This window comes from Squalius cephalus, assembly GCF_949319135.1.
Source record: "Squalius cephalus genome assembly, chromosome: 19".
Classification (NCBI taxonomy): domain Eukaryota; kingdom Metazoa; phylum Chordata; class Actinopteri; order Cypriniformes; family Leuciscidae; genus Squalius; species Squalius cephalus.
Genome location: NC_137140.1, coordinates 26109117 through 26135639, shown reverse-complemented (window position 1 = coordinate 26135639; position 26523 = coordinate 26109117). Strand labels below are relative to the sequence as shown.

At 38.3% G+C, this 26523-nt stretch overlaps 1 protein-coding gene across 8 annotated transcripts in view; it reads left to right on the top strand.

Moving 5' to 3' along the window:
* The window catches only part of vti1a (vesicle transport through interaction with t-SNAREs 1A), a 144814-nt gene that overhangs the window by 89759 nt on the left and 28532 nt on the right, over window positions 1-26523 (top strand). For 4 of the 8 annotated variants that reach the window (XM_079851619.1, XM_079851618.1, XM_079851621.1 and 1 more), the window contains one exon: window positions 1786-1847. In XM_079851619.1, coding sequence (XP_079707745.1) covers window positions 1786-1847 — 62 coding nt within the window. Of the gene's footprint in view, window positions 1-1785; window positions 1859-26523 lie in introns of all 8 variants that reach the window. The other 4 variants (XM_079851622.1, XM_079851624.1, XM_079851625.1 and 1 more) reach the window with 1 other exon arrangement.

The following is a 26523-nucleotide window of genomic DNA, read 5'->3' as shown; positions in this document are numbered from 1 at the left end:
TGTTGTAAATAAATCTAAAAAATCTAAAAGCCATTCTTTTTTAAATCTCCTCATTCTTTGTGCAAGGGTGGTCAGAATGATAGGGGCCTGATAGCTCCTAATAGGGCCGTTAGGGGAGGTTCTTTGTCTTTCTCAGGTGTCAAAAGCTCCCGCATAAAGCTTTTTCACACAAAACACGTCGTAAATTTTTTAAATCAATATATTGTCTTATCTGAATGAGCAGTCAGGGTGATTTTCACATAGTTTTGGAGCAAATATTCTAGGCTACGTCATACAATTTTCAAAAGTCTTGTGAAGAAATAATCAGTATGGGTTTCATGACCTTATTTCAGTGAGAATTTTTTTTTGTATTTTCACAAACCACGCATAAATGTCATTATCTCAAAACTACAAACTTTTACATACATGCTGCTGATATATTATTGTAGCAGAGTTTGTGCTGAATACAGTGTAATTAGACTTTAGCCATGAAAATGTCACAAGTAACAGAAATAAGCACAAATGTCAGAGCATGTCAGAACACCTCCAGGACCCAGAAAACAGCTCAGACCTCAGAGGGTTACAGGGGTCTTTTATGACCTTTTACAAAGTCTTGGTTTTGTTTTTGGGGTGTACTCGAATATGTTTTCAAGCTTCATGCAAAAAAACACATTATTTTTAACGTATTGTTGCATTATTATAGCTCCTCTCTCCCCAGTCTGGGCAAACGCGTTTCGATGAAGCCCCTCCTTCCGAAATGTGCTGTGATTGGTTATCTGGCCCAGTGTGCTATGATTGGTCCAGTGTGGTTTGATTGACACCGCTTAGTGTGTGTTCGGGAAATATCCCGCCCCTTCATAACAGAAAGCTCCACTCACTAAGATGTAAATAGCGGCAATTCCAAACCAATGCAGGCCTGATTTAGACTTAATAATAATAATAATGTTAACAAACAAGAGGATCATGCAGAATGGATTTCATTCACAGATTTTCTTAGACACTTTAGATACAGTGTTATACACCATTTAATCGTGATATTTGTTGGAAAACTATGGTAATTCAAACAGTAATCAACACCTTTTTTGTGTATTATTTGGGCGCGGATCATTTAAATGAGGAACATTATGACTTCATAAGATCCAGAAAAATCGCGTTGTAGTCCAAACGAGTCGTTCGTTGTAGTTCTTGAAAAGTGGATTCTATTAAATAAAATATCTCCCTTTGGAGTGGACTTTGAGCATTGTAACCTTGCAGATCTCTTTTATGCTCAAACAGCAACATTACACACCAACTTAAGTTGAAAAAGTGAAAAAGCATAATAAGATCCCTTTAAATTATTTCTGCTAATTTCCATATTTTTAAAACGACATCCATCATTTTGAGATAAAATACAACAAAAAACCATTTTAAATATAGCGCGTCTATCTTCCTATTTTTAAACAGGAGATTTAAATAATTAAATAATAAATAGGATATTATTTTCCTATTATTAAATGAAATATGAATTTATTCTTATTATTCCAAGCATACAACATTTTATTTACAGCAGACAATCATGCGACTGACCAAGTGAGCAGGGCTTTCCCGGGTTCGTAGAATCACAAAACTCGCTCCTCCACCGTGAATTTATCGCCATTCTAACGCGTGAGTTTTATCACTGAGGTGCCATGCAAATTTAATTTTACGGACATCCACATGAGAAACTATTACTGTCCAAATAGGGCTCAAGCCTATTTTTATAGCACAACTGTAACATGACCTTTCTAACATGGACATTGTCTCTTTTTCTCTCTCTTCTTCTCCCAGCTGAGAGAGACGGACGCTAACTTGGGCAAGAGCTCTCGGATCCTGACCGGCATGCTGAGAAGGTAAGAGTAAGGTAGGGACCGTTTCTGATACCTCTCAATGGATGTGTTTGACAGTGGTCCTATACCATCCACTGCATGAACACACAAATGAACACGCTTATTGTTATGCACTGTGGTTGCATAGCATGAATCTAAATGGTCTTCTGAGTAATTAGTAATTCAGTAAAATCCAATGACCCCAAACACCCAACTTTTATAAGTATTGCACTTTTTTTATACTTGTTTTTTTTATAGGTTTATAAGTTTTTTGTTAAAAGAAGTTTCTTATGCTTATCAAGACTGCATTTGTTTGATCAAAAATACTGTAAAATAAAATAAATATAATAATTATTTAATATTTTTATATAAGCTTTTTATTTATTCTTGTGATAGCAATGCTGAATTTTCAGCAGCTATTACTTCAGTCTTCAGTGTCACATACTGGGACACACCAAGCTGGTCTGCTGCCAGGGAGTATCGGCCATTTTTGTGCTTAGTTTTTTCTGTGTGTTCCGCAGCATTGGCTCTAGTCGGATGCCGTCTGGGTTTTTTGGGCCAATTCAGCATGTTGAATTAGCATCGGATCGTCGGTGAGAGAGAGAACTCTGATTTGCTGTTCAGCTTAGTGAACGAGTCAGTACAAGAGAATAAAAGCGTGATGAAAGTGAGCAAAGAAATAATTTTACGTCATCTTACCTGAGCATTTGAATGCACAAATATTTTTATAATAACATGAGCCGCCTGGAATGAAAAAAGTGATCAGCGTGATAGATATTCAAAATGGTAAGAGAGTGCTGCTTTGTATTTCTGTAGTCCTAGTTTCGGTTTCCCTTTTTGAATGATGAAAATAGACTGCTGATATAGACAGATATTTACTTACACGCAGGGGCAGAACACACATGCTAGTTGACAGTCACCTTTAGTCCTTTTGGTGTGTTCAAACGCAGCTTTTTGGCCGAGACGTAGCCGACGAGATGCGACAACACAGTCAGCTTTCGTCACCGCTAGTTCTTTGACATCGGCTTGGACACACAGTGGAGCAGTGGGCAGCCATGTTTAGTGAGGAGCGATTGGGGGTCATTTCGGTAATTTCAGTCATTTCCTGCTGTTATTTATAATCGAACCTGCAACCTTCGGGTTACCAATCTGACACGCTGTCCCCTCAATAAAGTTAGTTTTAACAGATAACAATGCCCAAGTCTTTGCTGTATGTATGTATATATGTATATATATATATATATATATATATATATATATATATATATATATATATATATATATATATATATATATATATATATATATATATATATATATATATATATGTGTATATATATATATATATGTGTATGTATATGTATGTATATGTATGTATATATATGTATATGTGTGTGTGTGTGTGTGTATATATATATATATATATATATATATATATATATATATATATATATGTATATGTGTGTGTGTGTGTGTGTGGTTGTAGTTTATATATATATATATTTCATTTATTTCAGTACATTTTAACAATATTATTTAATGAATCACGGATGTTCAGATTCAGAGTTCTGGCTTCTACAGGCACAGATTCAATGTGAGCATAGTCATCATGCAGTTGGGTTTTTTCAGCACTCATCTGCTCTAAAGCAGGTCTAGCGTTCCTCCCACTATTTTGTCTCTATGTAGTATCGGCTTTAAACAGCAGAACTCATCATTCATATCAGCAGGTTGATGAGATATTGGCTTTTTTCCCTGTGTGGTAGATGTGAGATAACTGAAGAAATGCACAGCTTCTCTCTCTTTCTCTGTCTCTCCACTTACTGTTGTTTTCTCCACCAGCCTCATATCTCTCTCCTTCACACACACGCACAATTCAGTTGAACGTCTGTCACATCTCCGCTTTATAAAGTGCCTTTGCACCATTGCCTGAACCGTGACGGCAAGGTTTTGTTTCTTTTTTCTTTTTTTGATTAAGAGTAATATGTAAATGACACCAGCTAAATTTAAAACCCCGGGTCCAGGAAGGAAGTGCCAATTGAAATAGATGCTTCAGTGGTCGTAGACAATCAGGACGTGTGCGGCGAGCGAGAGGGAGAGGAGGAGAGACAGAGAGAGAGCAAGATGCCGGAGACGTAGACTGTAACCAATATTTCTGCATATGTCTCCATTTTGTCAAGTCTCATTAGAGGGGCCGCTGCCGCCCGGTGTCACAGAAGCTGTCCAGAAATCATTCATCATCCTCCTTTCCTTCCCACCTCCCTCTGTTTCTCTCTTATTCCATCCCGCCCCGCCACTAAGTAAATAACATGCACTTATTTCAATGTTATCATATTAATGTTAAAGTTCAGCTGTCACCTAATGGGAAGACTAAATCAGACGTAGCATTTAAGCAATGTAGTGCTGCAGCGAGGCCGCCTCAAATCAGGATTTATGAGCTTTTGCATGCGCGCCGTCTCCCTTCAGCCCTCTGCCTTTCTGCATGAAGGCCCACCGCACCCCCAGTTCTTCCTGTCTTCTCTCTCTCTTTTACTCTCACTCTTTCTCTGTATCTCTCTTCCTAACTTGTTTTTAGCTTTCTGCTTGACAAAAGAGTAAATAAAGCCTTCCCATACATATTACATTTGTGTTGCATCTCAAAGCCATTTGCAACAGAAAAGTATCAAAAACAACAAATAGATGTTTTGAGGTTTTTTTCTGGCCTGTTTTTCATCTTTATGAATTTTCCTGGCTTTCATTTAATTCCATGCTTGCTTAGCCCTTGGACATTTGATTAATAGCACAGTATATTACATATTACTACTACATGTTACTTTTTTAATCCAGTATTTCATTTTTTTTTTTTTGTTATTTATAAACTATTATAATTTTTTTTATATATTTTCATTTAGTTTTTTTATGTTCAGTTTTCATTTTAATTGTAATTTGTTTTTTTGTCTTTTGTCATTTTTTGACAAAGATTTTTAATATTTCTATTTAACTTCAATGCATATTATTTATTTCTGTTTTTGTACTTTTAGTATTTGTCTTTTTCAGCTAATATTTATATTTTATTTTATTTAGCTTTCAATGACAAATATTTGTAATAATTTTAATTTTAGATTTAGTCACTTCACACAAAATCACTTCACGGTGTATTTATAAATATTCTTGATCATGAAAATTTATTTTAGACAAATTATAAACAGAAGTTAAAAAATAATCTAATTGAACATTTCCAGTTCTTTCTCTTTTTTGGTTAGCAATCACTTAGCAAAATAACAATTTCGCCTGCTAGATTTGCATAATGTTAACTGGTTAAGAAAAGAGCTTTTGATAAACAAGAACAAGTCTACATTTTTGATAAGTCATTGAGGAGGGGGGATAGGATCTTTCACAGCAGTGATAAGTTTTGCACAATCAGCACTCATTTTCTTCAGAAAATGTAAAAATCTGCACTTGCATTTTCACTTTTCTGGGTCAATGGCGTTTGGATTTGTATTTTTCTTAAATGACTGTACAGTGTGATTTAATTCTATGCTCGCTCCGAGTAAAGATGTGAGGGTAATTTAAATGAAAGAGAGGTGAACTTGACTCCCTGTGGCTCTACGTTACTTGATTATCTCCTTTGGCCTTTGTACACACACTCACTTACTCCAGGTTGTGTTTGTCATGGTGAGGTTCACAGGCTCTAAGCAGTATGTTGAGGACGGAGCATTAGCCCGCTGTGATAAATATTGTTGTAAGATGGAGACAGAGAGACCCGCGCGCACCAGATGTTTACCCTGAGTGGAGAGCACTGTGTGGGTGAGGACAACTCCAGTCCAAATATGTGTACTCTGTGATACTTCCTATCCGAGGACGCTGCGTGCATTTTGAGCTCAGCTCGTTTTCATCCCGACTTTCCAGAGTTCAAACGAATCTGTTTATAATACACTGGTATCAAATAAGAGATGCGTATCCCAAAAGGTTTCTAACAGAGGGATTTAAAAGTGACACATCTCTGATAGTCTGGTAATTCAGCTCTTAATCAAAGTAAACTCACATCATGATGGGCAAAGCAGTATTACTCTCCCAGTCATCTCGTCGCTCTCTCTCTCTTTCTCCCTGAGCAGACTACTGAGCTGGGCCGTCTCGTGCTCCAACTCGCTCTAAATTATTAATGGCCAGCTTCAGAAACTCCTGAGGGTTTTAATTATATTGTCATGGTCATACTCATCTCATTAACTTTTAATGGCAATGCCTGCTTAAAGAAATCATAATATTATTAAAGAATAATCACACCAATTAAAACATTTGCCTTGATTGCGGATTGTTTAATACACAAGCCACTGGATTCAATCGAGTCTTCAAAGTAGCTTGGGAAGAGGGCTGAAGCATGCGTGAGCAATGTGACCTTGCATGAGAAGTTCTTATACTTGCAAACTAACAGTTGGAATTAGTTTGGTAGGTTTGTTTTGGAAGAGTATGTATTAACAAGACTAGAGCAGCTTCCTGATGGCTTCACCTGTAGTGATTTTTAAAGGGATAGTTCACACAAAAAAGAGCATTCTGTCATAATTTACTCAGCCATATTTTGTACCAAACCTGTATGACTTTCTTTTGGTATATTGAAAAACATCTCAGCGTTTTTTTGTTTCTGTTTTGTCCATAAAATTAAATTTGACGGGGTTCCAGTGTTGTTTGGACACCAGTGTTCTTCAATATGTCCTTTTGTGCTCCACAGAAGATAGAATATTATGCAGGTTTAGAATGACATGAAGGTGAGTAAATGATAATGGAATATTGACTTTTAGGTGAACTTTCCTTCATAGGCCTGTTTACACCTTAATTCCAGTGTGATCAGATAGCGTTCCAATTACACCTGCTCATGTAAAATGCAATTTACATATTACATTAGAAGTTGTGTTAACTCAAACTTTGTCTTTTACTGAAGTTTAAAAACATTTAAAACAATGATTTCTTGCATTTCATTTTCCTTCAGTTAAGCAGAGAAAAAGTTTTAAAGCACTCTTTTTAGGGAGGGAAATTAGAGGAACAAGACTTCAAAGTGTAATCCAGTTAAATAATTTGTTAATTGGATATTGTTGATTTAAATTGCATGGACAAGTTACAAGAGCTCAGTATGTTTTGTCTTTCATGTTGTGATCTGATCATAGTGCATCTTGAACCTTTCTTCTATGGAACATAGAAGAAGAGGAAAAATGTTTGTAACAACAGTTTTGACTTGCATTGTATGGATAAAAAAACTTTAAAAAAAACTAGAAATGTCTCAAAATATCTTCTTGTATGTTCCACAGAAGAAATAAAGTCTTATTGGTTTGAAGTAAATGAGTAAATTATGACAAAATTCATTTTGGATGAACTATCCCTTTAAAACGCATGTTAAGGGCAGGTGTAAAGAGTGATATTGTTTTATTTTATAATCTTAATTTTTGTGAAGACTTAGTGTGACACGGCATTTCACCTCAAAATGGCTGTGATGGCATCCTTACGGCTTCAGAGCTGGAGTATGGGTAAAGATGTGGACAGAGAGCAAGAAAGCAAGAGAGAAGGGGTAGTGTTGGGATCAGTGCCCAGCGCAGAGCTCCTGCTCCAGCCTTCCTGGCCTTCCACGGAGACCAGGGGCCTGATACCGCATGCAGGTGGTCGAGTCAGTCGCCAAGCAGATCAAAAAGTCAAACCCCTGGGTGGACCTCCCTTTGAAATGGGAATGGGGCAGAAATATCAGACAGAAAACATAACCAAGCCCCGCAGCCCAGAACAGCTCCATATTCATGGCCGAGCTTAGAGGAGCCAGGCCTCGATCTTCTGAAGGAGCCCATAGTACAGCTGGACACTGATTAAGACATCAGGTTTTTCACGTCTCTGGGCGCGAACACGGCCGCTTACTTCGGGTGTTGTGCGTTAATGTGCAAACAACGGGAGTGCCTTGCATGCCCCCCCCCCCCCCCACCACCTCTTTATGAAATATTCATATTCATAACACATTACTTGTAAAGCAGAGTAGCTCCGACTTTGTACATTCCGAACAGCTGTAACACTTCTCTGTCACTAAGCGCTCTGATCCCAGCAGCGATTAGATCAGTAGACGTGGTATTGTGAGAGGTGAGCTACACTGTCACCTCTCTCTCTTCCTTGATTTTCCTCTCTGTCTCCCTTTGTTTCTACGTTCCAAGAGTCGTCATCGGCACGGCGTGATAGCAGACGAGAAAAAAAGGGGAGGGATTGTGGTGGGAGAACGAAAAAAAAAACAGAATGTGGCTGTATTCTGGTGTTTGCCAGTCCCATTAAACAGACATTTGCAAACAATGTCAAGAGGGAGGAGATCAAAGCGCAAACCCCAGAAAAGCGGGAGCTCTGATGTCCTGAAGATCTCCAAATTTAGACTTCCACCGTATTGGCTCCCAGTCCCTCTCCCAGCTTGGAATATTAACGATGTGCTATGTAGGTCATATAATTAATGTGATTCAGGAGCACCAGTGGGCTGTTGAGGGATGCAAATAGAAAGAGTCATGGGGGCCCTCTTGAAGTCTTGTTATGAAGTTGAACAAAAAGATTTGATATTATTTTTAATTGGAGCTGAAAGATATAACAAATTATAGTTCAGTGTGTGTTTTCCCTCTTCTCGCTCGCCTTTTATTCTTTTATTTATTTGGCTTCTCCCTCGTTCTGCAAAGCGAGGGGAAAAGCCTCGTTAAGATGCTGGAGCCGAGAGAGCAGGGTGGAGAAGTGACGGGGGCACGGCTCTCTTTCTCCCACACATCCTCGCAAACAAACTCCTACACGCACTTCGCCGTATAGTTTTGTGCGAGTACGAAATTCTTTGACATCAAGGTCTGTTGTCAAAATCATAATGAACGGCTGATATAGACTGAAGGAAGAACAAAGATTGTTCAGAAGCGAAGTCGTAATTTCGCTCCGTCTAAATTTACCAACTGTCAAGGTGAGGCATTACTCTACAAACTAACCTTTATAATAATCCTGATGTTCTCTTCTATACACTTAAAGTCACGTGTTGAGAATCAAAAGGTGCTTAGTGCATCTGTTTAGCTGTTTTTGATTCTGTGATCAGTCATTTTCCCCTCCCCATTGAGTTTTTTCAGTGGCATGAGATCTTGAACGAGCCAAAGTTCAAAATTTGGAGCAATTTCCATTGGTAACTGTCTCCAGAGCGGCAGGCCCCTCCTCGGGGGTGCTCTCTTCCCAGCATTTCTCTGATTTCCTTTCTGAGCAGCTGTGGCGAACTCCATAGCTCCAAAACCATGCTTCACCTCCATAAATGTTGGTTTGGCTGATGCCATGAGAGTGCTAACTGTCACAGTACCAGTTGTTTGTTGGTATAGTCATGTGGGGTTGTCTTGGTGTTTGCTAGGCCTCTGAATTCCAGTAAAGATGGCACTGCAGCTTCATGCAATGACATTCAAGAAAATTCTGTGCTTCCAGTTTTTTGGCAACAGTTCGGGGAGATCCCGTTTCTGCTCCACATGACCATGCCCCTGTACGCAAATTGATGTCCATAAAGAAATTATTTACTGAGTCTGGTGTGGAAGAACTTGACTAGCCTGCACAAAGCCCAGTTTTGAACTGCACTGAACAAACTCCTGACCTCAACCCCATTCACTTAAAATACAGTATCCTTTATAATTTTCTTGTTTCAGTCAATTGTGGAGTGCCTCGACTGAATTAAAGTGAAGTGGCATTGATGAGTGTGTTTATACGTATCATGGAGCGTGGTGACGCGCATCTGCAAGATTTACTGCTATAACTGAGTATCTTGTTTCTCTCCTGGTCACAGCTCTCGCAAAGGCCTTTTAGACGCTGGGGTGTTTTGTACCCTTCAGGAATGCTGCTTGTCAGGTTTATTTTGGACAGCAGATACTCTGAGCATCTTGTGTGTCACAACATTTCAGTTCAGATGTCTGGAGCTAACAGTCTTAGTCAGTTTTAGTCAAATGGCACTGTACGAATGTGTGTGTGTGTGTGTGTGTGTGCGCACAGACTAAAACTGACTTAGACTGTGTTAGCTCCAGGCACATGAACCTCATCTCAAAAATACAGTATTTACATTAGTATTGTGAAATATTATTACAACTTAAAAATAACAGTTTTCTGTTTTGATATATATATAATTTTTTTGGGAGTAGAAAGCTCAACAGCATTTATATGGAATAGAAATCTTTTGTAACATTATAAAGGTTATAGTAGTTTTTTCACAAATAAATAACTAGTTAAAAATATTTGAAATAAAATACCATTGTATTGGGGTATTTATCAACCTTGTCATTACCATGAGTCGACCATGGTCACAATGTCAGTATCTTGTCAGATTTATGTTTTCGTTTAAGACAAGTTTCATGGGAAGAGACTTTCCCTGCATGTTGTTCATGCGACTTTTATATTCAATAATGAGTACTGATGGCTCCATAGTGTGTGTATATTTGTGCATATACCATCAATGTGTAAAGCTGTAAAGTTTCATGAGCATCTAAATGAAGAGTTTGTTAGTGTATGTGTAGCAGGCTGCCGGAAAGTTGACAGGCCTCTGGATAAACCCCTGAGGCACACACACACACACACACACACACGCATACACACACACGCACACACACACACCTCAGCCTCATTACCCACTGCTGAGAGCATCATGGATAACAGTGACACTTAAACTCTGTCTCTCCCACTCCTATTAGTGTGTGCTGATTGCCTGCTTTGGAAAACACACACATGTTTGAGCTGCAAACAAACTCAGGACTGACATGCTAAGTGATGAGTTTTTACACTAGGGCTACATCATTCTGAAAGAGAGAAAATATGCATGTGTATATATCCTTTCCACCATACTAAAGCTAGCAGCATCTATTTAGCCTCCATTTTAAGGTAGGACATAATGATATAGGACAGGAATCAATCTTTTCTGGCATAAGGACCCCTCACCCAGATATTTGTGTCATCTAAATATATATTTTAAAATAATTATATTTAATTAATTTAATACATTACATTTATATTATATATATATATATTTAAAAATGTACATGAAATGGAATATATTATATTATCTGCTTTTTAAACTTTTAAAAACATACATAAGTGATTAAATCATATTTCTTTTAACCATACATTGTAATAACAGTTAAATTATATTTTATAGCTGTATGTACATAACTGATATATTAGTCCACAGACCCTCAGAGATTAAAAGTGTAGTAAGTAACATTACCATATTGGTTATGATTTTTTTTTTACGATGCTGTGGTGACTGAATGCTTCAGAACAATTGGTATTTTACCCTTGAATTAATCCTGCCTTTTACATCTTTACGTCAGTCGATCTTTTCCACTTTTCCAATTATTAAACTCAGTGGGGTCACTGTGTATGACATTGGAGTGACGGGCTTCTCCTCCTCTGTCGTTTCCGACCTCGTAAAGGTATCGCTCGTCAGGGTGTTAGCTGCGCTGTTCTGAGATCAGTGACTACGTCCCCCTTGAAGTGGCTGCAGTGTCATTCCAAGGGCAGTGTGCCGTTTGATCTGGTGTCGGGCGGCTGTCGCTGCACAGGGCCCTGTGATTGTCCTGCGGGGAAGGAGACAGACATCACCTACCTACCTTCAATGGAAACTTCCTCTGGAACTTTTTGATTGACAGTGACATTCGTCATGGCGACCAACTTTTTTGCCCTCTGTTGTGTTTTCTGTTCTGATACATGGTAAGAGGGTGCATATTTTCTGTCTGGTCTAGTGAAACTGAAGCATTATGCGTGTGTGTTTTTGGGGTGAATTTGAGCATCCATCAAATATTTTCGAACAGTTAAACAGCTGTTTGGTATTAATATACACATTTTTGTGTGGCATTTTGACTGCCGTTGGCTGCCGTTTGCCTGGATCTCAGAATTTTTCGGCTTATTGATGACATCAATATATATAGATCTATTCAATCCTCTAAAATGGCAAATTTTCTTCAATCAAAAGAACCATCATCGCGGCTATTTTTGCCAATTTGATTTTAAATGTTTAATACAGGAACTATAAATGTTTAATACAGGAACTATATATATATATATATATATATACACACAGTTGTGCTCAGAATTAATCATACCCCTGGTAAATATGATCAAAAATGGTTGTAAAAAATAAATCTGCATCGTTTATCCTTTTGATCTTTCATTCAAAAAATTGGCAAAATCCTAACCTTTCATTTAAGTAAAAGAATTGAAAGTGGGGGGGAAATCACATTATGAAATAAATGTTTTTCTCCAAAACACATTGGCCACAATTATTGATACCCTTTTATTAAATACCTTTTTGCAATCTCCTTTTGCCAAGATAACTGCTCTGAGTCTTCTTCTATAATGCCTGATGAGCTTGGAGAACATCTGACAAGAGATCAGAGATCATTCCTCCAGACAGAATCTCTCCAGATCCTTCAGATTCCCAGATCCATGTTGGTGCGTCTTCTCTTCAGTTCACTCCACTCATCAGGTCAGGGAACTGGGACGGTCATGGCAGAAGCTTCATTTTGTGCTCCCTAACACATTTTTGTGTTGATTTTGATGTTTGTTTTTTGTATCGTTGTCCTGATGGAAGATCCAACCACAGCCCATTATAAGATTTCTAGCAGAAGGCGTCAGGTGTTGATTTTTTATCTGTTGATATTTGATAGAATCCACGATGCCATGTATCTGAATAAGAAGTCCAGGACCTCCAGCAGAAAAACATGCCCACAACATTAAAGATCCAATGGTATATTAAATTTAATATATTAATAATATATTTAGTATATTAAATACACATGGGGTACTTTTTATCCTTGTGTGCACCAAACCCATCTAGCGTGTTTGCTGCCAAAAAGCTATTTTTTTAGTTTCTTCTGACCACAGAAACCTGTGCCGTTTGAAGTTCCAGTCGTGTCTGACAACTGTATATGCTGGAGTTTGTTTTTGGATGAGCGAGGAGCATTTTTCTTGAAAACCTCCCAAACAACGTGTGGGGATGTAGGGATTTTTTTTTTTTTTAAATAGGCTTTCTGACCCCAAGACTCAACTAATCTCTGCAATTCTCCATCTGTGATTGTTGAAGAGTCTTTGGCCACTCAAACTTTCCTCCTCACCGTGCATTAAGACAATATAGACACACGTCCTCTTCCTGGCAGATTCGTAACATCTTTAGTTGATTATAACTTCTTAATTATTGCCCTGATGGTCAAAATGGGGATTTTCAATTCTTTAGCTATTTTCTTACATCTTTTGCTGCACATCAGAACTATATTCTTTGGTTTTACTCATTGTGATGGATGATTAAGGGAATTTGACCTTTTTGTTTCCTCATATATAAACTCCTGTGAAACAAGAAGTAATAGCTGGATAATTTCATGTTCCTAGTCACCCTGGTGTGCTAAAAAAAGTTAAATATTAATGGGAATATACTTCAGAGATATTTTATTCATAAAAAATTCTAGGGGTATCAATAATTGTGGCCAACGTGTTTTGGAGAAAAACATTTATTTCATAATGTGACCCCCCCCCCCCCACTTCCAATTCTTTTACTTCGATGAAAGGTTAGATTTTGGCCAATTTTTTTAATGAAAGATCAAAAGGATAAACGATGTAGATTTCTTTTTTACAGCCATTTTTTGATCATATTTACCAGGGGTAGGATTAATTCTGAGCACGACTGTATGTATATATATATATATATATATGTGTGTGTGTGTGTGTGTGTGTGTGTGTGTGTGTGTATATATATATATATATATATATATATATATATATATATATATATATATACACTGAACAAAATTATAAACGCAACACTTTTGTTTTTGCCCCCATTTTTCATGAGCTGAACTCAAAGATCTAAGACTTTTTCTATGTATACAAAAGGCCAATTTCTCTTATTGTTCACAAATCTGTCTAAATCTGTGTTAGTGAGCACTTCCCTTTGCCGAGATAATCCATCCACCTCACAGGTGTGGCATATCAAGATGCTGATTAGACAGCATGATTATTGGCACAGGTGTGCCTTAGGCTGGCCACAATAAAAGGCCACTCTAAAATGTGCAGTTTTATCACACAGTACAATGCCACAGATGTCGCAAGTTTTGAGGGATCGTGCAATTGGCATGCTGAGTGCAGGAATGTACACCAGAGCTGTTGCCCGTGAATTGAATGTTCATTTGTCTACCATAAGCCATCTCCAAAGGTGTTTCAGAGAATTTGGCAGTACATCCAACCAGCCTCACAAAAGCAGACCTCGTGTAACCACACCCCAGCCCAGGACCTCCACATCCAGCATCTTCACAGCACCTCCAAGATCGTCTGAGACCAGCCACCTGGACAACTGCTGCAACAATCGGTTTGCATTAACCAAAGAATTTCTGCACAAACTGTCAGAAACCGTCTCAGGGAAGCTCATCTGCATGCTCGTCGTCCTCATTGGGGTCTTGACCTGACTGCAGTTCGTCGTCGTAACCGACTTGAGTGGGCAAATGCTCACATTCGATGGCGTCTGGCACTTTGGAGAGGTGTTCTCTTCACGGATGAATCCCGGTTTTCACTTTGCAGGGCAGATGGCAGACACCTTTTATGGCGTCGTGTGGGTGAGCGGCTTGCTGGTGTAAACGTTGTGGATCGAAACATCCCAGTTCTTGCATGGCCAGCATACTCACCGGACATGTCACCCATTAAGCATGTTTGGGATGCTCTGGATTGGCGGATACGACAGCGTGTTCCAGGTCCTGCCAATATCCAGCAACTTCCGGAGCCATTGAAGAGGATTGGACCAACATTCCACAGTTCCACAGGCCACAATCAACAACCTGATCAACTCTATGCGAAGGAGATGTGTTGCACTGCTTGAGGCAAATGGTGGTCACACCAGATACTGACTGGTTTTCGGATTATCTCAGCAAAAGAGAAGTGCTCACTAACACAGATTTAGACCGATTTGTGATCAATATTTGAGAGATATAGGCCTTTTGTGTACATAGAAAAAGTTCAGCTCATGAAAAATGGGGGCAAAAACAAAAGTGTTGCTTTTATAATTTTGTTCAGTGTATGTACTATATATTATAAATTTAATACATTTGTATATATATATATACATATGTAATTTAAGTCATTTAATTTAATTTAAATGTAATTTAATACATTATATACATATATACACTCACCTAAAGGATTATTAGGAACACCATACTAATACTGTGTTTGACCCCCTTTCGCCTTCAGAACTGCCTTAATTCTACGTGGCATTGATTCAACAAGGTGCTGAAAGCATTCTTTAGAAATGTTGGCCCATATTGATAGGATAGCATCTTGCAGTTGATGGAGATTTGTGGGATGCACATCCAGGGCACGAAGCTCCCGTTCCACCACATCCCAAAGATGCTCTATTGGGTTGAGATCTGGTGACTGTGGGGGCCATTTTAGTACAGTGAACTCATTGTCATGTTCAAGAAACCAATTTGAAATGATTCGAGCTTTGTGACATGGTGCATTATCCTGCTGGAAGTAGCCATCAGAGGATGGGTACATGGTGGTCATAAAGGGATGGACATGGTCAGAAACAATGCTCAGGTAGGCCGTGGCATTTAAACGATGCCCAATTGGCACTAAGGGGCCTAAAGTGTGCCAAGAAAACATCCCCCAGACCATTACACCACCACCACCAGCCTGCACAGTGGTAACAAGGCATGATGGATCCATGTTCTCATTCTGTTTACGCCAAATTCTGACTCTACCATCTGAATGTCTCAACAGAAATCGAGACTCATCAGACCAGGAAACATTTTTCCAGTCTTACACTGTCCAATTTTGGTGAGCTTGTGCAAATTGTAGACTCTTTTTCCTATTTGTAGTGGAGATGAGTGGTACCCGGTGGGGTCTTCTGCTGTTGTAGCCCATCCGCCTCAAGGTTGTGCGTGTTGTGGCTTCACAAATGCTTTGCTGCATACCTCGGTTGTAATGAGTGGTTATTTCAGTCAAAGTTGCTCTTCTATCAGCTTGAATCAGTCGGCCCATTCTCCTCTGACCTCTAGCATCAACAAGGCATTTTCGCCCACAGGACTGCCGCATACTGGATGTTTTTCCCTTTTCACACCATTCTTTGTAAACCCTAGAAATGGTTGTGCGTGAAAATCCCAGTAACTGAGCAGATTGTGAAATACTCAGTCCGAATTTGAAATACTCAGATCAAAATTGCTTAAATCACCTTTCATTCCCATTCTGACATTCAGTTTGGAGTTCAGGAGATTGTCTTGACCAGGACCACACCCCTAAATGCATTGAAGCAACTGCCATGTGATTGGTTGATTAGATAATTGCATTAATGAGAAATTGAACAGGTGTTCCTAATAATCCTTTAGATGAGTGTATATGTATATGTACGTATACACACACACACACACACACACACACACACACACACACACACACACACAGAGTTTGAATAGTTTGACGGTTTGAATTGATTTGTGGAAATTATTTGGTAATTTTCTACTAATCAGAGACACTATTTTGGCTATTAAACATCCGGTGGAAACAAAGACCAAATATAAATCATCATGATATTCACAATGTTGCTTATGAATTCTGGTAAATTGGGCAACTTTTGTCAGTTACATAAAATGGCTGATCTGATCTGATCCCATATTTGTTTTATTTATTTTTTTAACTATTGGTTATTTTGTCTTAAATTTTTTGTGCTGGCACTATATCCCATCCCCATCCCCCGTGCATGTATTGTTCTTGAAATGAACAGTAGGAAGAAGTCAAGGTAAAGGTGAACAAGCATGGCTAGTGACTCTTAACATTTAGTCTCCGTGAGAAAGCTGCATACATATACTTAATGTCTTCCCTGCACAAGCTTTCAGACTTCTCTTTGTTATATTGTCTTTCATATTTTCTCTTCCCCCCACATCCCTCCCCCAACTTCCTTCACTGGTCCAATTAATGTTTTTGTGTTTAAATTAATAAGTGAATTGATCAAAATCTCAGTGTCAGTGGGTGACAGGTTTTGCGTGTGAATGTTTGTATGCATGTGTTTTGTTTTGGAGAGAGCGAGAGAGCTCACGCTGAAGGCCCTGAGGCATGTAAGGACTTTATGGCTCACCTCATACGCTCATTAAGGCTGTTGTTCGGCTTTTGTTGCATAATTACCTAATGGCAGCTTTAAAAAAACGACTTCACTGTCTTTGACTGACAGCGTATTGCTCTTACGAGTCATCTTTGTCTCCAAAACCTGTCTTTTTGTCTTTGGCAGAACTAAAGCAAGGATGCTTTCAACATCTCTATGAGGCAGCGTGTTGATGGTGACTTGGAGTGTGTTGTTACAGCTTGTACAAGCTGTACCACTGATGTTCAGTTTGAATGACTTCTGAAGTTTGACGTCCCCGTAGTTATTTTGTACTGGCAGAGAAGTGCATTTGATGGGTCAGGCGGTCTTTGGTAATGGTTTTCTTTCATTCTTCCCTGTGCTGATCTCCATTTTAATGTATTGAGGAGATTTGATGAAATACCTGAACTCAGGCATGTTTGATAAGTTGATTTAGTTGCTGATACAATCAGTTGTTTCCAGGACATTTCTAAAGCTTTCTGACCTTTTCCCTGCTCTTGAAAAGGAAATGCTAAGGGAAGGCCGGGTGCATTCTAGGTAATATCTTTCCTCCTGGACTCATGAATGATACAACATCTCTAAATGACTCATTCATTAGACGTTTTTTACCCTGCAAATTGTTCATGCATGACCACTGAAAAATGTCCTCCTAATACTATTGGATTATGGTAAAGTGGTCCACACAGACACTAAAGCTTTATAGCACAGGCTGTTTCACAGGAACTAGCTAAAAAGTTTTATTTGGTTTGTTAGCAGCCCACTTGGAAACATAAAACTAGTCGTTTTAATATGTAATGATATATATAATATATTAAATTTTATATATGTAATGATATATATAATATATTAAATTTTATATTTAATTTTATATTTTTAATCATTTTCAAGATGGACTGTACTTCTATAGGAGGTTTCATGCTTTTTCTAGCATGAAAAAGTTTGGGCAACTTTCTTATCTTTATCTTTGTTAAGCTTGATTCACAGAAAAAATTAACCCTGTCGAGTTTAGAGTTGCTCAATTCAACTTTTATTGCCCATGAAAATCACAAATTTTTGCTTTCTGCTTGTCTCAATGTGCGCTGAATGTGTACAGATCCTGAGTCAGTTGTAATTACAGGCGTCGTATGCTGGTACAGGCTAATGACAGGTCTGTGGTCTGTTTGCTTTTGTTTGTTTGGAGTACAGCGCTCCACAGTAGGGTATCTTCCCAGCTGGCAGTGCGTGCTGGCCCTTGGCTGTGCGTCTGGGTTGGAGAGGCGGCCGGTCCTGGTGCTACACCAGGCCTTATGCCAGCTGGAGCTCCTCAATCCACTGCTCTCCTCCTTTCTCCACTTTGTCAGCAGAGCTCGCTCGCTCGTTCTCGAGCTGGCAGCCTCCCCCGGCAACACCCACGTTTGTTTGCACCTCCAGGGTCAACAGCACCCTGTCGCTACCTGTCTTTCTGGATCGCACCTCTCTCCCAAAACTCCCAAATTGAATAGTCTCTTTTGCAAGATCCTCCACAGGGATTTACTAAATGCTTCTGTCTTTAATCCAGATTATTTTGTGATTGGGTATTATTGACTTGATTTACTCAAGCTTGACTCCTAATATGATTTTGGATTGAGCAAAATAAAGTAAGCTCAAAGTCAACATGAAATCCAAATGAACCCTATTTACTTTATTAAAACGTGTTCCTTGCACGATTCATTGGTGCAAATGTGTAACACTTCACAGTAAGATTCAGATTTTTAACATTAGTTAATACATTACCTATCATGAACTAACAATGAGTAATCATTTTGCATCATTTATTATTCTAGGTTAATAATAATTTCTACATATTTTTAGTTAATAAAATTAAGTTAATATATTATGAACAAACATTACATTAAACTTACATTTATTTAATATTGGGTATTAACAATGAACAAAAGTAAATAGTAAATATTTATTATTTTAATAATTTATTTAAAATAATTTATTTATAAACATACATCTAGTTTATTAAATGTGACCCCGCCTGTGAAACCCTGGCTAAAGTCGCAGAATCGAATTATGAGTTAACGAGCGTAGTCATAGCCATAAAAATGGCTATGACAACAAAGTAGTCATAGCCATAAAAATGTCAAAAATAGTCCATGTGTGTTTATTGCTGTAAATGATAGATTATACCAATGGTTTTGAGATGCAATACTTACATTTTCATTTATAACATGATAAATACTGAAATTAATGATTTTATTGACACTACGTTATACTTTTGCGCAAAAAAAAAAACGGAAGTGGGCTTCCTAAACATTGATTTCAGTCGTCTCTGGGTTTATTTCGCGCAACAACACTGCTGATTCGTATATCAATCGGTTCAGGAACTTCTTTTCTGTGTATTTTCTATTAGAAAGAGTAAAAACAGACTTTAATATCAATCCGCGAGCGCCGGTAATCAGGTCAACACAATGCAAAAAAGAGAGAGATTTAAGCCGCGGGTTTAGATGTCTGTGGTGATTTTTTCTTGTCATAGCCAATATTTTAAGAACTGCTTATTTGTTTTGTAGCTTAGTATGCTGCCAATAATATTAAACTTATTTTAAGGACAATTTTGGCCTGCTACGTGTTATTTGCTGGATGATGGTAACGTTGTTTTGACATCTGACATGGCCATGGCTTTGCCGGCGACACCGAAGTATGAGCAGGAACGGAAAATAGCTGCTTGCTTAAACAGCTTGCTTGATATTAATCTCGGTGGAATTGAACCCAAATTATGATTTAACCGGTTTTATTGCGGATTATTTTCTGGAGGATGATTGTGATGATGAACAGGACACTTCTTTGACGAAACTGACGAGGAATTTGACGGTAAGTTTTTGTTATTATTTTTTTATGCTAAATATGTAAATGTATACTGTTAGTGTCCAGCCAATGTAATGCTAACACATATCTGTGATGCAAAAATAGTGGATTTAAATGTTTATTACATTTGTTGATTGGGATTTAGTCAGTTTAAATTAATTACGTTTATGGCATGATGTTTATTTGTTTCATTACACTCTGAATTGAAGTCTGCCTACCACCTATAGGCTGTTTCTTGTTCCTATGCCCTCCCCTCAATTAATCAGACCCAGTCTGACTAAACTAAAAAAATATTTTCTGATATTTTCATATAAAATGCTTCATTTATCCATTTTAAATGTGGAATTAAACCCACTTCCCATTCTTGCATGTTACACAATCATGTTTTTAGGTATCTTGCTTTGAATTGGAAAAAAAATGATCTTTGCTTTTTCAGGCAGTGACCAACATGAGGAGGAGGACAAGCCAGTTTTGGTGATTGAACCCCAAGCTATTTGTCTGGCGAACATGAAGTGGGAACACCAGCAAGAAGAATTTGCTTCGAATGCTGGAAGTCCAGATGTGAAACTGAAAATCAGTTTCTCTTGCAACTGCAAGTATTTCAATGGGGGAAAGTGTTCTTTATTTTTCAAGGAGGGAGAGTTGCTGTCACTCAGGATTTTATTTTGCATCTAGACAATTTTAGAATGTGTACAAAGTTTGAGACTGACCTGTTAAAGGGATAGTTCACCCAAAAATGATTTACTCATACTCATACTCACCCTCATGTTATTCCAATCCTGTATAAGTTTATTGCTTCTGTTTAACAAAAAATAAGATATTTTAAAGAATGTTGGTAACCAGACAGTTGGCGGCACCTATGGAAGTCAATGGGTGCCGTCAACTGTCTGGTTACAAACATTCTTTAAAATATCTTATTTTTTGTTCAGCAGAAAAAAGAAACTCATACAGGTTTGGAACAACATCAGGGTGAGTAAATTATGGCAGAATTGTAGTTTTTGGGTAAACTATCCCTTGAAATTTTTTTTTTTTTTTTTTTTTTTTACTCCAGATTTACTCAATGTTACACCGTGGGCCAGTAAGAGAATGATAATTTCAGAGAAAGAGAAATGGTATGTTATTTAATTGATATATTATTGACATTTCACTGATATTTCATTTTACTAATAAAGTTATACAAATCATTCCACTGAATTGACATGGTAATTGTTGCTATGATCAAGCTCTTGTGGTACCCCCATTCGTTTTCAATGTTTTTATGCTTTTAGCTTTTTGGACATGTACATCATAATAAATAGATCTGTTTTACAAAACTTTAAGAATTTTTCCACTGATGTGTCATATATCACTAAAAAGGGGAGAATCTCAACTTTAATGTGTTATAAGTCACATATGCAGGATAACTATGGATCAAATGTGTTGCAGTTTTAAAAAAATAACTTATCTTTAAATTGGAATTTCTCAAAAATATGATTTTCTGAGGCCTAATTTTAGCAAATCTTTGACATGGCCTTACTCAGTCAATTTTAAAGATATCAAGGTTATATTTTCACAGAATGTTCTTTACATTGTGTAGGATGATTTTATGTAAAAAACACTGAATCACAAAAAAATGACTTTAGCTGAGTTTTCACAGGCAGGGTCACAAATGTTGTAATAAGTAAAATAATTCAAAAAATTGTATGGAACATTTCAAGGTCCAGTCAGTTTTCAATGGGTAAAAACCTGCCCTTTTTTATCCTGTTTCACTCCTGAAAACTGGGTTTGAATAGGGATGGAACAAATTTTAAGTTTGTATTGACTTGGACAGTGACACAAGAGAATGCAGAATTTTCACATTTTCTGGGCATTACTAACATGTACATATAGTGTGAAAGTTGTAAGCTTCATATCAGCTGATGTGGTTGAGTTTTAACTTATTTAGTGATTGTAATGACTAGAGTAATAGCTGGATTGGACACTGACATTTGTTGACAGTGAGTGAGGTCATACAAACATTCTGTTCCATCCTCTCCTAAATTCAGAGGCTAAGCGTAATTACGTTGACATGGCCAGTAACACGCAAGCTCGCACATTCTCGAAGGAATGGTCTTCATTCACAAGAGCTCTGTAATTAAATATCCTCCCCAATTCAGGTGCCAGCATGTATCTCATGTATCTCTCTCTCTCTCTCTCTCTCTCTCTCTCTCTCTCTCTCTCTCTCTCTCTCTCTCTCTCTCTCTCTCTCTCTCTCTCTCTCTCTCTCTCTCTCTCTCTCTTTCAAATAGTCTTCCATTGCCTAAGTGTGTGTGTGTGTGTGTGTGTGTGTGCTGGTCCTCACTAGTCAAAAAGGCTTATAAGTTGGCCAAAACATGTTTTTATTTCAATAGTGTTTTGCACATTTCTGTGATAGGTAGGTTTATGGGTATGGGTTGGGTTGGGTTAGGCAATAGAAAATGTCATTAACCTTATACAAAATCGTTGGAAGACTATGCAATGTCCTCACCAATATGGTGAACCAAACTTGTGTGTGTGTTCAGTACATTATGGGGTGAGTTGAAATTTCTGTTTGTTCATGTTCACATGCATATCCATCCAGAAGTTCTCTGGTGACCCGGTCAGTCCGTTTGTGTATTTCACTGTTTGTTTGGTTACGATGATGCTTCCTGTCTGCTAGCCAGTGCTCAGGAAGAGTCAGCGGTGATGGCGCCAGGGCTAACGTTATGAGGAGGTTGTCAGGACTTTATCCCCATTGGCCTGGCAGGCTCGTGTCACTTTCCCAGCCTATTTGCTGATGGGGTTCAAATCCCAAACCTCAGCTGACCTGAGTACATACCTGCTTATCACACGCATGTGAGCGGGCACTTTCCGGAGACATTTTTGTGATGTTGCCAGACTGTTTGCTTGCTTGAACGGCAGACACACGGAGGTTCTGTGCTTGCATTTTAAGCAAACCTCGCTGGCAGACTTAAGCTTTATTTAATAAGATGTGGATGCGTAAAGTCCTGTCTAAAACTGCCCTGTGGTCAAGCATTTTAGGCTTCACATAAACCATCTTAAACACTGCTTTCCTTTCACAGATCTTTCATTATAGTTTTTGGTAGCGCATGAAGCAGAGCAAAAGCGAGACATCCCGAGAACAAACAGTGTAATGCGAGTATCTAAAGTCTGAGACGCTTTGTCCTGCCTTAATGTTCTATCACATCAGTCCAAACAGAATAGAGTAGACCCTATTTATTTCTAAATACATGTTCTTCCAGAAAAAAACGGCTTCTTTCTGTCTATCCATCTATCAATCTATCCATCTGTGTGTGTGTGTGTGTGTGTGTGTTTGTGTGAAAAGAACTGATTCTGAACTGCCTCAAACAAGCCGTCAGTAATTCCAGCCTTACTTCCTGCACAAACCTACGTAGGTTTTGTAAAAAAAATTGCATAATGCCAACGTTACTGTTTATATCACTCTGTGTATACCAGCTCCGAGGAAGCCTCCAGAGCTGAAATGTTTCCGACATGCACTGTAAGTGATAGACTAATTGCAACAGACTGGGCCGTCTGGCCAATGAGATCAGAGTAGGCTCTCTGAAAGGAGGGGTTTAGAGAGACTTAATTCTTTATTGAACCATTTCAGACACTGTGAGAAAAGAGGTCACACTGCGATGTATATTATGAGAAAATTAAAGTGTTTTTTTGGCCTTGGATACATGTAAATCAATTGTAGGAGACCTCTAAAACAAAATTAGGAACCTTTTGAAATAGCATAATTGGCACTTTAAATGCAATTCTGCATCCTGTTTGGTAACTCAATTCAAATTTAGGAATTGAATTTGAATGTGAATTTTTCATATTTACTTTAAACTTCTAAGGAGCACATTTGTTTGATTAAAAAGTCTTAACATGAGTATTTGCGTCGTATGTACAATATGTTTTGTAATACACTTCTTGCACATATTCCATCGGTTTATTTTGCTTTCACTGTGTGCTTTTCTTTTAGTCAATGCTTGAGTATGTATTTTGGTCATTTTCGCACTAGACTCCCATCCAGAGAGTGAGAGTGGCTCACATTGTCTTCTGCCCGTAAATCAATCAATGGCTTGAGTGAGTGTTAGCATGCTCCCTTCACATCCCTTCACTCTGGCCACCTCATTATAGTTCTGACCCTGGAAGTGCTGACCCATCTTCACCAATCAGCACTTCTATTACCCACTTGAAGGCTTCATTTATTTACTCTATGGAATTTTGCCCTCCTATTTTCCCACATTGGTATATTGTAACTAAAACCCTCAAGGTTCCTATTCACATTGTTCCTTCGCTCTCAAGTCGTTTTCTTTCTTGTCGTTGTGTCTTCAGTTGTTTTGTTTTGATGTGGCTTCATTGTGAGGTTTATCTTTCTGGGGCCAGGGTCTCTCCTCAGTTGAATAGGCTTGCTCTAGCTGTGCCTGGAAGATGAGCAGGCCAGGGCTACAGCGCTGAGTTGTGCTGTATTGTGTCCTCTCAACGAGGTCTTTGTGATGACCCTTCCTCACAGACCAGTACAAAGACAGCAGTGAGGACTGGTCCACTGCAAGCCCGCAACAGTGAGAGACTCCTAGTCCAGCACATAATGGCCAAAGACACGTGCCATTGTTTTGCATCTTCAGACCATCCCGCGAGTAAAGCTCTGATATACATGTATCAAGGTATTTTTTTTAATTGGCCTTTTGTAGTTTTTAGTCCACGTCTATTAGCTTTGACATCTATAGTACTGTGAAAAGTGGAAATTACACAGAAGTGAAAACTGTGGTAGTCAAGTGATTCCAAGGGCTCTTTAAAAGAAAGTTTTTTTTTTCTTGTTCGGAATGTATTTTAATGATCTATTCAGTTAATGGCCTTCCTCCAAAGAAATGGATGACACACAACCCATATGGAGATTAACCTTTGTGCTCATAAAGTCATTCAGCGTTTAATCTGTGGTCATTAGCTTTCAACAGTTTTCTAACTCTTTTTTTAATACTTCAGTCTCTTTTCCGTTTTCTTCTCAAGATGAATATTCTGCTCTGATCTCCACACAAAATTTACACTGGGGATTTCTAATGCCACCTCCCTCTTGACTGTTGATGTGATCCCAAGGAGAGAAATGTTGTTGGCCCCCGGCGCTATTAGTGTTTACATGAGGCTGCAGGCCGTGGTAATAAATGTGTGTTCTGCTTGTTCAAGTTGACTGCTGGTGCTGATTTGAGTTAAAGGGTCAGAAGACCAGACTAGAAGTTTGATGTCCATGGTAAAACCTTCAGCCTTGCATTTTCATAACTTTTTTTCATAATTTTATAACTTATTATTATTTAACATTTATTAATTTAAGAGATGCTTTTATTCAAAGCGACATTCAAATAAGGAACATCAAAAGCAATTTGTCATAAAAAGCAGTAATATTTGTAGTATTTAATGACAAATGTATTTTTTTAATTTATATATGTAATATGTAATGAATTATATAATATAATTAAAATATAATATTAATAAAATATATTAATACATTTATATTTATTATATATAAAATATATTAAAACTTAAATTTGTTTATTTTTTTAAATTAATATAATATAATATAATTAATATATTAAGGACACCAAATCATTTTCTTTCATTGATCCAGGCCAAAAAGCTGTTTGCAGTGATGCAACGTGCACTTCATTGCATCAGAGGCTGTATTATTAATGCGCTGGATATTTATTGTGCCGTATTTTATTGAAATTCTTCAATTTAGCCCTTAGAAAGCCCTGTAGCCCTTATTATGTAAAGTGCGTGGATTGTTCAGCCTCATCTTTCTAGCGCTGTTTGATGTGTTGGTGGTCGGGACTGGGTGCTTTTTAAGCCAGCTGGAAGGAGTGACCATATTGAGCCGAACTTGCATCTGGGTCTGAGTACTTCCTCTCCAACCTGCTGAATAAAATGTTTTCTCCTTTTCCCCCTTCTGCTAACGGTAAACACTAAGATCCAGAAACAAATCAATGGCGCTTTCCTTTGAAGTGCCTAAACGCATTACGACGGCTGCGTTTTAATTGGCCAAGAGATTCGCAGATCAATACGTGGTGTAATTGGCTGACACAGGAAGGGTGTGAGACTTTATTATCATTAATATTTAGACATGATCTGGGAGGACCTGGGTAAGGTTAAATGTACATCAGCGGCGAGCGTCTTTGATCTGGCTGATAAGTAGATCGATTTGAAAGCTAAGAGGTCAGGTTGGATGATGCGCACCCATTTTTATCAGTGCAGGGAGGATTTTACTCTGCAAAATCCAGCTAAACCTGTACAGGGAAGAGAAACAGCATGAGTATCATGACCAATGTCATCAGTGTCACTCAAAACTTTAACTATTGTAAGTCTTGTAAGGTATCCATGGCTATAGCTGCGTGCTGCTCATCTAATGCTACTTAGCCACTACGTCTCTCATCGAGTATCCAGAGTAAGTGCTTGTAAACGCACACCAGCCTGGAAGAGGGTGTATTGAAAACAAGTAACTCAATGACCCGGCCAAGTTTTCTCTCACCTGAGCTTGGCTGGGTTTTTGTGTGGCTCTTTTGTGTGGGCCCTGTAAGTGGATCTATGGGAGGAGATACCAGGGTGCTCTGGGCTGGAATTGAGGTGGTGGGGCCATCGGTAGCCGTCACCCGATCCCCCATTTGTTGGATCGAAAATAGCCACCAGTCGGGCTCTCTCCGTCTCGCACCCCGCACCCTACCCTGGGGGCTGATGTGGGCCTAGACACATTTTCCTGTCTCTCTGCGCATCCTTTTGTCTTATTCCCACAGGTTTGATTCC